This window comes from Lolium perenne, chromosome 1 (assembly GCF_019359855.2).
Source record: "Lolium perenne isolate Kyuss_39 chromosome 1, Kyuss_2.0, whole genome shotgun sequence".
NCBI lineage: Eukaryota > Viridiplantae > Streptophyta > Magnoliopsida > Poales > Poaceae > Lolium > Lolium perenne.
In genome coordinates, this window is record NC_067244.2 from 84,544,081 (window position 1) to 84,557,482 (window position 13,402).

General features: G+C 46.6%; 1 protein-coding gene across 1 annotated transcript; it reads right to left on the reverse strand.

Annotated features, from left to right (window-relative positions):
* Window positions 1–7,318: 7,318 nt before the first annotated feature.
* LOC127333675 (uncharacterized) lies at window positions 7,319–7,711 on the reverse strand. Its single transcript, XM_051360070.1, has one exon. It carries the CDS (start codon window positions 7,709–7,711, stop codon window positions 7,319–7,321), a length of 393 nt encoding a protein of 130 aa, XP_051216030.1.
* Window positions 7,712–13,402: the final 5,691 nt, after the last annotated feature.

Sequence of the window (13,402 nt, forward strand, 5' to 3'; positions counted from 1 at the left end):
TCGTCCTGCCGATCGGAGTACCCTGCGGCTACCAGGTGGTTGTCGTCATAGCTGTGGTTCTTCCTTCTCTTGTGACGATCCCTTCGACCACCTGAGTCGTGCTTCGGCTGGTCGTCGTCTTCGTCGTCACTGCGCTGTCGCGGCTTTCGCACGTTGTCCTCGCCATCAGCCCAGCTGTTGGCGATTTCCATTAACTTGGTTATGGTTTTTGGTTTTTTGCGTCCGAGTTCTTCTATGTAGCTTTCACGTCAGATGCCATCGCTGAAGGCGTCGATTGCTCTGTCGACAGATACATCCTCGGCAGCATTTAGGAGCTTGGTGAATCTCCCGATGTATAAGCGCATCGATTCCTTCTGCTTTTGCTGGCAATGCCGTAACTCTTCAATCCCGACGGGCCTTTTGTACGTAGTTTGGAAATTGGCAACGAAAGAATCTACTAGGTCGTCCCATGATTAGATGGAACCCTTCGGCAGACCCCTTAACCTGGCTCACGCTGAATCCTTTAGGTAAAGCTGCAAGCACTGCATTGCTACTATCTGGTTCCCCTTATGTAGAATCACAGTCTGCAGATAGTCATCTATCCAGGACCTTGGCTCCTGCTGCCCATCGTATTTGGCAGCGTCAGTAGGGGTGGGTTTGAACTTTCTGGGTGGCATCGCCTCACGGATTTTGTAGCTTAAACAATCGGCTCCCCTGAGCTCGCCGTTGTTCTCCTGACTCTCATCCGAAGAATCACTGTCGTATTCCTCCCTAGCGGCGCGTCGTCGCCTTGCTTTGTCGATCCTGCTCTGGGTGATTTCATCCCGAGCATCTCTCGCATGATGCTTTGAGCCACTAGCCTGCAACGTGGTCTTGTTCTTTCCCGGGACCAGATTGTCTCCCAATATCGCGAGACTTTCTAGGGCACCTCGGTGGGCTTGAGCCATGGAACCTTCAGGGCGCTGATTGATGAGATATGCAGCGAGGTTGGCGGTCGCTCCCGCGATGGTTTTTGGTCGTGGCATGCCCGCGGTGTCCGTGGTCATAAAGGACTTGGTCAGATTCGATGTTATTTCTCTAGCGTCATCTTCCGAAAGCCTGGATAGTCTTGAACGGTGCTTGCTTGCCCCCTGAGTACTTCGAGAGGTGCTTCCTTGCGAGCCTCTTCGTCGTTCGCTGGATCGGTCTGTCGCAGATAGACGTCTCTCGAGGGTGGCTTGTTCTTTGGATAGTCGTTCCCGGTTTTTCTCCAATATGGAGCGGTAAGCGTTGAGGGTGCCAACCGTGGTTCATGCTGGAAGCAACGTGTTGTTAAGCACGGCTGCCTTGGCTGCTGCCCACTCCTCCTCTGCGATGGTGTGGTCGTTGTTGTTGTTGCTGGCACTGTTCTCAAAACTAGCTCGCCTGCTGGAACGGGGGGTGCGATCTCCGTCTCCCCTGTTAGCAACGTAAACTTGGTGGTGCGCCGCTCCTCTGGTGACGCCTTGGACGATGATGTCGACACTGTCTTCTCCCGATGAATACTGGGCGTTGCAGATGAATGGTGTGTCGCTTGATCCCAGCCCGTGCCTGGTGTCGCAGTTCAAGCAGTAGTACGAGGTTAACTTCGAAGATGCTGGATTATCGGATCCAACCGTCATGGAAGACGCCGAACGGGGAGTCGAGGGTGCGGGCGAACTCGTCGAGCCTGTCAGACCAGCCGAAAGGTTGAGTGATGATGACGCACTTGGACTCGTCGATCTGGAAGTGGGTGATTCCAGCAGCCGAAGGATTCCTTCCGAGTTGACGTTGTAGTGGACGCTCCCGAAGGTCATCTCCATGTTGCCTTGCAGATCGGAGAAGGTCGAACGAGACGAGTCGCTGTGTGGGGTGAATTCATAGGAGCCGAAGCGAATCGGGCTTCCCAGGTTTGGCGATGATGGTGTTGATGAAGTCCCTGATGACATGACGGGCTCTGCCGATGTCCGATCTTGTGCCGACAGGGTTCCCACAGACGGCGCCAATTGTTGAGGGTACTCGTCGGCAATGCCCTCCGATTGGGGCTTAGGGTTGATGGAATCCTGCAAGCTGACACGAGACATCGGTTCACAGACAAGCGGGGAGAGCGATTTACCCAGGTTCGGGGCCCTCGATGAGGTAAAACCCTTACGTCCTGCCTGTCTGATCTTGATTATGAAGAAATTGGGTTACAATGGGGTGCCGAATAGTTCGGCTGAGATCTCGTCGAGAGGCTAAGTGCTACGGCGACCTAGCTCTAGACTTCTGGTGCCTAAAGTTGATAAGATTGATTGTCCCTCGGCAGCCCCTCTCCTAGCCTTTATATAGGGGGCCAGGTCTCAAGAGGTCTAACCGAGTACGACTAGGTTTACAGTAGTTTTAAATCTAACCTTTCCTTGTTCGGCTGCTTCCTTGCCTTGCCCGCCAAGGAATCTTCTGGTACGCCGTCCTGGTGGCCCGTCTTGCCTCCAAGTGTCTTCATGGGCCTCCAACTAGACAATACAAGATAGGGCAATGTCGGTTACCCGAAGGGTAATGCCCACGTCATCTGCTGTTGATGAATCGGAACTTGTGCGTCGCATGCATGATCAAATTTCTCGATTGAATAAAGATATAGCTGGTCCTCATTCTATGGCAGCATTGGTGAAGAAAAAGAGCGAAATTGCTACTGCAGTCAAACAACATGCTTTAGATCGCCTCTGTGTGGCTACCGAGAGTTTAAGCTGCAAGCAGTCAGCCACCTTTTTTTGTTTCACTGATACTTCCGTAAATGATCTTCTGCTAACTTGCTCTTTATCTTCAAAAGTCGTTGCTTCCGATGAATCAGAAGAAAATAAACGGATCCATGAGAATATTGTGGCAATGACCGACATTACTCACCCGAAGTGTGAACTGTGGTCAAATAGATCAAAGGTTGTAATCGTGGCGAAGTTCGAGTATCGAGCTGAGAAAGTTCATTATTACTTCGACAAGTACCATGCTCATCTAACCATGGTATGGAAAACCATGTTTTCTTTGGATCCATCACCTGAGACATTGTCTGCTTTATTCAATCGATTAAAGACTCCAATTAGAATTTGATCTTTGGTGCGCAAAGAACTTATTGTTGTAGCCGAACTTGCACTTGCTTCTGTTTTAGCATGTCATCCGACCATGGATTTAGAATCCATAGCCAATGCTAATGTGAGATTAGATCAATATTATCCCATAGCTAGGCATCCTGCTCATATTATTATTTGTAGGATGGAGGTAGGTACCGAAAGAGATTTGAAGAATCAAGAAGATCCCTTGCCATGATAGAAATTCTTTAAGTATTTTTGTTCGCGGTGAAATTTTGTAAGGAATCTCTCCTTTTTAAGATAACCTTGCATTGCAAGGAGTAATATTGTGTGTATTTGATGTTCTTTTTTAACATCATTATGAATCGTTGAACCGTAAGTCCAGCCGAAATATTTTGTCGAAGGCAACTGAGTGATCAGGTCAGTTTGCTTACTCGATGACCCCGTAGTAATCACAATTTATGCAAAGTCACTTGTATGTTTTGTAAGAGCGACACCCTTCGATTAAACGAGGGAATTATATGCTTTTTATTCGGCTTCGTAACATGGTACACATGTATGAGCTTTTCGTATGTTATATTGTCTCCCCCAATTGCAGCACTTGCAAGTCTATTTGAGGCTTTTGATGGTATTTATTTTTGGTCAAGACTTATTGTTTCCGAGTATTGCCGGAAAAACCATGGTGCATCGATAACCATAGCTCCCGATGGAAGTAGTAGTTAACAACATCATTGAAATATTTATTTGCAGCCCCCCGAGTATTGCCGGGTAAGCTATGACGTGTAGTTTAACCGGAGCTCCCGATGGGAGTAGTAGTAGTCGATAAAAAGATTCCCAAACATTTGTTCGGGTGAGAAGATAATAATGTAAGCGGAACCAGAAGTTTTATTCATAATACATATTAGGCTAAGAAGCCTTTATGCAAATAAGAAAAAGGTCGAGTCCTACGCATAGAATAGTCGTAAGTGTGCGACGTTCCATGGGTTCCCAACATATTTTCCCGAAGTAGGAATCTTGAGGCGATGAGCTCCTCCTGGTATAACTTCAGTGATAATAAACGGTCCTTCCCATGGAGACTCAAGTTTCAGAGTTCTTACTTGCTTCAACTGTAGTACTAGATCACCAACGCTGAAACTTCGAGTTCGAACTCTTCGATTGTGATAATTCCGTATTGCCTGCTGTATCCTGCGGTTCTTGCTAAGGCGATGCCTCGAGCCTCATCAAGAAGATTCACATCATCTCGTAGTGCGTGAACAGAGGTCGCCTCTGTATATGCGGCCACCCGAGGTGCTTCAAAGCGAACGTCGGCAGGTAGAACAACTTCGGCTCTATAGACAAGGAAGAACGGAGTATATTGTGTTGACCTATTTGCTGTAGTCCGTAAACTCCAAGGTACTGATGGTAATTCTTTGACCCATGCTCTAGCTGCACCTGTAAGGCACTTTTTAATACCATCGCATATTAAGCCATTGATCCTTTCTACTTGCCCATTGGTCTGAGGATGTGCAACCGAAGAAAATTTGAGCTTGATACCATTGCTGTTGCAGAAGTGATGGAATTCCTTAGAATCAAAGTTGGTTCCATTGTATGTAATGATGCTATGAGGCACACCAAAATGACAAATTATTACTTTGAAGAATTTGACATAGGTCTTGGCTGTCTGATTTGTGACTGGTATGTCCTTGACCCACTTGGTGAATTTATCAACTGCCACCAATAGATGAGTATGACCACCAGGCGATGATTTCGGCAGTGGACCAACTTGGTCAAGTCCCCATTGCGCAAAGGGCCAGACCAAAGGTATTGTCATTAGGTCTGTGGCAGGTGCATGTGGTTTTGGTGCAAAACATTGGCAATGATCGCACTTTCGAACTAAGTCTCTTGCATCGGTTGCTGTTGTTGGCCAATAAAACTCAGCTCTGAAAGCTTTGGCCACAAGTGATCTACTGCTTGCATGATGACCACAGGTCCCTTCGTGTATTTCTCGCAACAGAGCCTTTCCATCGTTGATGGCGATGCACTGTTGGAATATGCCAGAGATGCTTCGCTTAGAAAGGTCACCATCCACTATGACAAAGGCCTTGAATCGTCGTACGATGCGTCTAGCTTCCGTTGGATCGTCCGGCAATCGCTGCTCCATCAAATATGCCAGAAAAGGTTCGGTCCATAAAGGATCAAGAAGAAGAACTTGTTGTTTAGATTTATCAGTAATATCTTCGGCAGCTTCCTGGAATGTAGCCCCCGGGTCAGTAGCCGATACTTCTGGAGGTGACGAAGTTTTTACTGTAATGGACCTTTGAGTAATTACTTCATAGAAGACTCCATATGGAATAGAAGAGCATGTAGAGCCGATATTAGCCAAAGTGTCGACTTCCTCGTTGCTAGCTCTGCCGATGTGTTTTAACTCGCAACCTTCAAACTTAGCATCCATCGATTGATGCAACTGACGATAAGCAATCATATTGTCACTGATAGCATCACATAAATTCATCGACTGCTGAACCACGAGATTTGAATCTCCATAAATATCCAGACGAGTAGCTCCACATGCTTTGGCCATACGCATCCCGTGTAGTAATGCTTCATATTCTGCTTCATTATTTGTTGGTAATGAGAAATTCATCCTTAGAACATATCTCATTTTGTCTCCTTGCGGCGAGATTAGCACTACTCCGGCCCCTGCACATGTGCTTTGCTTAGATCCATCGAAATACATAGTCCACGAACCCAACATGTTGGGTGCTGCCGGGATTTGCGACTGGATCCAGTCGACCAAGAAATCAGGAAGGACCTGGGACTTGATTGTTGTTCGGTTAACATAAGAAATATCGTGTGGTGCTAACTTGATAGCCCATTTAGATACTCTACCTGTAGCCTCTGGGTTGGTGAGTATGTTCTTCAATTGGGCTTCGGTGACAACGATGATCGGATGTTCCGCGAAGTAATGCCGTAACTTTCGCGCTGTCCTCCATACATCATATGCCAACTTCTGGTGATGAGGATATCGTTGTTTTTCTGGTGTGAGTACCTCGCTAAGGTAGTAAACGGGATGTTGCACGCCATGGACTTTCCCTTCTTCTGCGCGTTCGATGACAAGCACAGTGCTGACGACCTGTATAGTTGCGGCTATATAGAGCAGCATTGGCTCCCTATCCTGTGAAGTCACGAGGACTGGAGAAGTTGATAAAACCTTCTTCAAGTTGTCAAAAGCATCATGTGCCTCTGCTGTCCACTCAAACTTTTCGGACTTTTTCATCAGCTGATAGAATGGCAAGGCCTTTTCTCCCAGTTTTGCAATAAATCTACTAAGGGCTGCCAATCGTCCTGCCAATTGCTGCACCTGTTGTAGACTCTAGGGCAGATCCATGTCAAGGACAACTTTAATCTTCAAAGGTTTAGCTTCTATTCCTCTGGCTGAAATAAAGTACCCAATTACTTGGCCTTCTAGTACCCCGAAGAAGCATTTCTTCAGATTCAGCTTGATTTTGTATCTGTCGAGATTGTCGAAAGTTTCTCTCAAATCATCGATGGGTGTAGTCGTGTTTCTGGTTTTGACGACGATGTCATCGATATAAACCTCAATATTTTGGCCAACCTGCTCTCCAAGGCAGGCTTGCGTGCACCGCTGATAGGTTGCACCTGCATTTTTTAACCCGAAGGTCATGACTGTAGCAGTAAACACCATGCGGGGTTATGAACGCAGTTAACTCTTGGTCTTATTTTTTGAGTTTGATCTGACTATCCTGAATAAGCATCAAGGAAGGAGAGACGATCGCAACCTGCTGTGGAGTCGACTATTTGATTGATGCGAGGCAACGGTAAATGATCCTTTGGGCAAAGTTTATTGAGGCTTGTGTAATCGATACACATATGGAGAACTGTCATATCTTTCTTTGGCACCATGACTGGATTAGCTACCCACTCGGCTTCGTTGAGTTCCCGAATAAAACCAGGCTTGCGGAGCCGATTAACTTCTTCGCCAATAGCTTTTCTTTTTGGTTCTGATAAACGACGTAACGTCTGCTGTACAGGTTAGGCTTTAGGGTCAACATTGAGGGTGTGCTCAGCGAGTTCCCTGGGAATACCTACATGTCGGATGGTTCCCATGCAAATAATTCCCAACGCTCACGGAGGAACTCGATGAGCGTGCTTTCCTATGAGGCAGCAAGATTTGCCGATGTTTTGACCGTTTTCTTTGGATCGGAGGGGTGCACTTGATGTTTCTTTGCTTCCTTGGCAACGTCAAACTCATCGGATTTTGTGTTCCAATTGTCGGTAGGTGGCTATGTATGATCGGTGACCATGTCAACTGCATTAAGTTCTTCCCTGACTCCAAACTTTGACGTGATCTTTTGTAAATTTCTATCGCAGTTATCAGAACGAGGAAAACTCCCGTGAACAGTTATTGATGTCCCATTATTGCCTGGCATCTTCAACTTCAAATATGCAAAATTAGGTACTACCATGAACTTGGCGAATGCTGGCCTGCCGAGGATGGCGTGGTACTGTGATTCCCAATCCACTACCTCAAACTCGAGCTTCTCCTTCCCGAAATTGCTGGGTGTGCCGAAGACAACATCCAATGAAATTTTTCCGAGGGGATAAGCGAGTCGGGTTGGGATAATGCCATGGAAGCCAGTGTCAGATTCTTTTATCATATCGATTGATAATCCCATTTCTTTCATTGTACTTGCAAACAAAAGGTTTAGGTGACTTCCTCCATCCATGAACACTTTGCTCATATTGTATCCTCTGATCTGCGCTTCAAGGACCAGGGCAGCGTGACTGGGCCTTGGAAAGGCAATCGGGTGGTCTGCTCTGCTGAACATGATGTTTTGATCCGACCAATCAATATAATCGGGTACTTCTTCCATAGCCACCTCTACAAATTTTATTTCTCATGAAAACTTCTTGGTCTCTCTCTTTGAAAAGCTAGTTTTGTGAATCATGTTCACTTGTCCTCGAGATGCAGGATAAACTTCGGTTGGTGATTTCTTCATATGGCACATAGTGTTGTTGCTGAGGGTAACTGTAAGCTGCCGTTCTTCCTTGCACTGCTGAATGTCAAGGAACTGCCGAGATTCTTTGATTAAATGTGTGGCCTTCTCGATGTTATTCTTTGGGTCGATATAAGAGTGTAAATAACATGGTGCGACAAGCTGCTCCGCGGCTGATAAATAAGGTGTACGGTTGTGATTCTTGCTTGATTGCGTGCTATCACATTCTTTATCACACTGGCGGAGGCGGCTCGCGGCTCGTTCTTCTTCCTCGCGGCGAAGATCCCTTCGCCTCTTCCGTTGCTCTTCTCTATTACCAAAAATCCTTCGACTGCTCCCGTTGCTATTCCCAGGCAGGACCACTGAGGTTATTGGTGGGATAATGGTATCTGGAGCCGAAGTCCTTAAGCTTGACACAGTCGGATTTGGAAGTCGAAGAAATCCTACGGAATCGATGATGAAGTGGACACCGCCGAAGGTTGCATCCATATTTCTATGCAACTCCGAAGAGATCGGACACGATGCTTCAACGCACAGAGTGAACTCGAAGGAACCGCAACGAACTGAGTTTCTTGGACTTGAAGGTGTTGGTGAAGTTAGCACGAATGCCGCTGATGTGACCGGTGCCGATGACATGCCTTGTGCCGACAGGTTTCCCACATATGGCGCCAATTGACGAGGGTGCTCCTCGGCAATGCCCACCTTTTGGGGGCCTAGGGTTGACAGAATCCTCCAGGCTGACACGAGACATCAGATACCAAACAAACATGGAGAGAGATTTACCCAGGTTCGGGACCCTCGATGAGGTAAAACCCGTACTTCCTGCTTGTCTGATCTTGATTATCGAAATTATCGAGTTACAATGGGGTAGCCGAAGGCTAAGACTATGATCTCGTCGAGAGGCTAAGATTTATAATGACCTAGCTCTAGACTTGCGGTGGTTCTAGCTGCGGTGATTATGTGTCCCTCGGCAGACCCTCTCCTGGCCCTTATATTGCAGGCCAGGTCCCGAGAGTTCTGTCCGAGTTCGGATAGGTTACAAAGAGTTCTACGTCTAAACTTTCCTTGTTCTTCGTCTTCTTGCCTTGTTCGTCAACAATTTTTCTTCAGAACCAACATAGCGGCCCACATTGGTCGGTAGAAGATATTCATGGTCCCCTAGTTGGGCCATAGGAGGTAACATAATATTGGTTACCCGGAGGGTAATGCCCACATCAGTAGCCCCAGAGTGACTGGCCGAAGTAAAGCTTCAGGCAGGGACTAAAATTTCTTCTGTCGAACGCCCATAATTGCCGGAAGATCTTGATCTCTTGAAACAGAAAGCTACTTTTTGTATTTTATTTGTTTCAGGACTTTCTGGATTGCAAAAATTCGAGAAAAAATTACATGATCAATTTTTCACCCGAAGGAAGGCCGTGAGAGAAGGAAACAAGCGAGAGGGGCCACGAGGTGCAAACAACACCAGGTAGTGCGGCCCAACTTCCTGGCCGTGCCACCTAGGTCCGTCCGCACCTGGCGCATCATATTGGCCCCACTTTTATCCTAGACGCTCCGTTTTGCCCAAAAACCTAAGCCATATTTTTCCCGAGATTTTGAGGCGGCGGCGGAGGCGAAAGTCCTCTCCTACTCCAGGAGAGGACATATTGTCAACACCCGGATTTTTAAGTCCGAATGCCTATTATGTCATACATCGCAATCCCAGGAATATTGTTGTTGCGAGGCATAATAGTTAAGTATCACAGTCATCATTCATTACAAACCATAAGTCTTACAAATTGGAATCACATGATCCATATTACACGAATAGTTGATCTATTGATCAACGAACAAACACACGTTCATAGTTCAACATAGCGGAAGCGTAAGATACAAGGACTCTCTAGTCCACAGGCCAACGCTTGACGTCGGAAGGCGCTTAGTTGTCGTAGGCGTCCTGATGATCGTCTCCTTGGTCATCTTCATACTCTGGCCATTTGAATAGCCAGGGACAAAGCCGTGAGTACGTTGAGTACTCGCAAACTAATACTAATGTAAGTGCTAGACATTCTAGTATGGTTTGCTAAGCTCTAGTTTGATTTGCATAAAGCTAGTTTTAGTTCACAAAGTTTGGGAAAAGCTTATTCAAATGCTAACTAACTCAAATGGGAACATTAGTGTCATTCCCACCATTCAAGTGGTGATTTTAATTCAATCCCCACAAGTCATTTCACCATCATCCTTTTCAACATCATTTTCAAAGATATGACATCGGAAACTGTATGGCCTTTCCAACCGTCCGTAACCGTGGACGCGGCTATTCGAATAGGTTTACACTCTGCAGAGGTTGCACACTTGTGCCACAACATTTGATTTCATCCGTCGGGATTTCCCCGAATCATCGTAACACAGTACGCGGATCATCAACCATAACCTTTCACTTACGAATCCTAGTATGAGCACCTCTCCCCATGAGCTTGGCCTCCTAGTGAAGACAGACAGTCAGCCTGGGAACTGCACAGGGCTTGGGCCGGACATTCACCTCATTTCGCATCGTATCATATCGTTTCTTTTGTGGTAGAGGCAGCTTTCGGCATAACCCCGATGACGCTTGTTTAGAGGGAACCCATACTAAGACGCATAAACTTCCAGTTAAGCCCTACCCATAATCAGGTATTGTGGGGGTATTTAATAATTGGAAAGGTATCGCATTCAAACCAACATCATTGTTTTATCAAAAATCACCATCTTCTCTTGGTCATATTCACCTTCAAAAAATCATTCAATGGAATGCATCTTCATTCCAAGGTTTCAAAAATCCTTCAAAAAAAATCACATTATCCCCATCTAGAGTAGTCAAGTTTTAATTCATTAGCACTAGCTCTAATTCATGAGGGGTGCTAACTTGCTTTGCTTGGAGAAGACTAACCCACTACTCTAGTAACCAACTTGTACTTTGACCAAGTTAACTATAAAAGTAACTTATTTAGAAAACAAGTAAAGAGTGGACAGTAAAATTTGGGATAGGCTTAAGTAAGATAAGATAAGAAACATGGTGCCTTGCCCCAAGGGGCTTTGCACTTTGCAAGAATAATAGCTTGCCTTGGTAGTTCTCAAACTGTTCCTCTTCCTCCTCTTGGTAGCAACCTTCTTCTTCGGCGTACTCTCCGGTGCTACCGTCTAAATTTGAATACGAGTATAATTACTCACTAATTCAATGGCTATTCCATACATCACATATAACACACAAACTACTCTATGCACACAAATAAATTAACTAGAGTACATGGGTTGTGTGGTTTAAAATAGAATTCAATTCTTTGTATTTCATATGTAAATGATAGTTTCCATAGGGTTCTTGAGAAATAATTTCCTCTCATTGAAATCTTCTTAAAATTTAATTTCTCCAACAATCATGCATGAACTCATATTGACCTAAGTCAAATGTTCATCATCATCATTGGTGAAAAATGATTTAAATGAGGTGGGTCACCTCATACCATTTAAATAACACTACCTTTGATTTAAATCTCAAATAATTCATATAAGAGAGTTTGGGACCAGGGGTCCAAACATCCCATGAATCCATGTGAGACAAGTTTAAATGAAGTGTAAGACTTCACACAATTTAACTTTAATAGTTTTGGACAATATCAACTAGTTAAACTAGTCAAAGTATCCATTCATTAAACCATGGCATGATCATGCAAAGTGACCACACCATTTTATTGCAAAAACAATTAGTGTAAGTCAAATGTGAGCTATTAGAGTTGGAATTAACTTAATATCTATTTTGGTTGATTTTTAAGAATTATTTGAATAGGGAAAAGTCCCTGTCTTGTTATTTTTGTCACATTAATTCTACAAGGAAAATGACCATGGGGCCAGTGGCATGTTGTAGAGAATTTCAGTGGCTTTCTAACAACATAAGATTCACTAAATTTGGTTTAGCCAATTTGAAATGGTTGAATTTCAAAGTTTGGGCAGTATTGAAATGGATTTGTAATAATTAAACTGGATTTGAAGATAACAGGCCGGCGGGAAAACTAGTTGGGCCAAACGATTTGAAAACGGCCCAAGCCAGCCCACCACGGTCCACGGACGCGCGGGCTGCCTGACAGGGTGGGGTCCGCCTATCAGCGGCTCATAACGCCCGAAGCGGTACGTTTCATCGTGGGACGTAGGATTAGATCGGGATCGGACGGCGCTGGTGCGTCGTCTTCTCCGGCGAGAGGCAGAGAGGTTGGCGGCGAGGGTAGGGGGTCGGAGAGCTCACCGCGGCTCCAGCGAGGGATGGCAGTGTGCTCGGGGAAGGTGTGGACGACGGCGAAGCAGCTGGTAGCAGTGGCGGAGCTCGAGGTGGCCTGGATCAATGGCGATTTCTCCAGGGCTTCCGCGGCTCCGATCTTGCAATTGGCCTTGCTCCGGCGACGATCGAGGTGGCTAACGGTGCTAGGCGAAGTGGTGAAGGGTGGGGAGTGAGGTGGTGTGCTCAGTTGCTTCCAGGGAACGCTCTATTTATAGGATTGAGCAAGGGGTGCGGGGCAGTGGCAAGGTCGACCATGGCGCGGCTTCTCCGGCGGCTGGTCGAGCTAGGCGTGGTCATGGCGATGCTCTACGTGTCCTGGCGAGGCGAACGGTGGCGACAGCTTGGTCGGGGAGGGCCTGGTTGGGTCGCATTGCTTCCGCGACGGTCGCGGCGCGTACGGGAACAAGTCATCATCTCCGGCGCCGGCGATCACGGGTCTGGGCTGGGCGCGTGTCTGGCGGCGTCGCGGTGTCGCTGCGGTGCTCAACGCGTTCACAGGGGGTCCAGGGCGTGCTCGAGGTAGTGGCGCGGCGCGTGTCCAGGGCGCGCTCTCGTGCGACGTCCACGGCATGCAGGGCGAGTTTGGGCGCGCGGTCTCCGGCGTGTGTCATCGTCGAGCTCGACAACGGCGATGCTAGGGTGGCGTAGGAGTGTGCGGTGGCGCTCAATGGCATGGTGGCCAGGGCGGAGAGCGAAGGAGGAGAGGGGGAGGTTGTCGGGTTGGGCGACATGGCCGGCATGGCCATGTCTAGCCTTGCTCCTCCTCTCCCTAGGGTTTCTATGTTGCCATTAAGGGTGAAAGGGGGCAGGGGAACCATTTGGGGTAGTGTAGTGTAGGTTGGGTGTGTATAGATCACTATTTCAAATAGTGTCAAATAGTGCCATATTTTGCAATTTGCAAAATTCTCCAAATTTGAAAATAATTCCAAAGGTGAAAGTTTTTGAAATGTGAGTGTTGCTATTAGTTGTAAATGACCAGAGGTGATTGGAGGTGGTGGTGGAAAAATTAGAATTCAAAGATTGGCCAAAATGGCTAAGTGGAGATTGTTGCACTTGTTAAAATGTTGCAACTTTGGATGAGCATA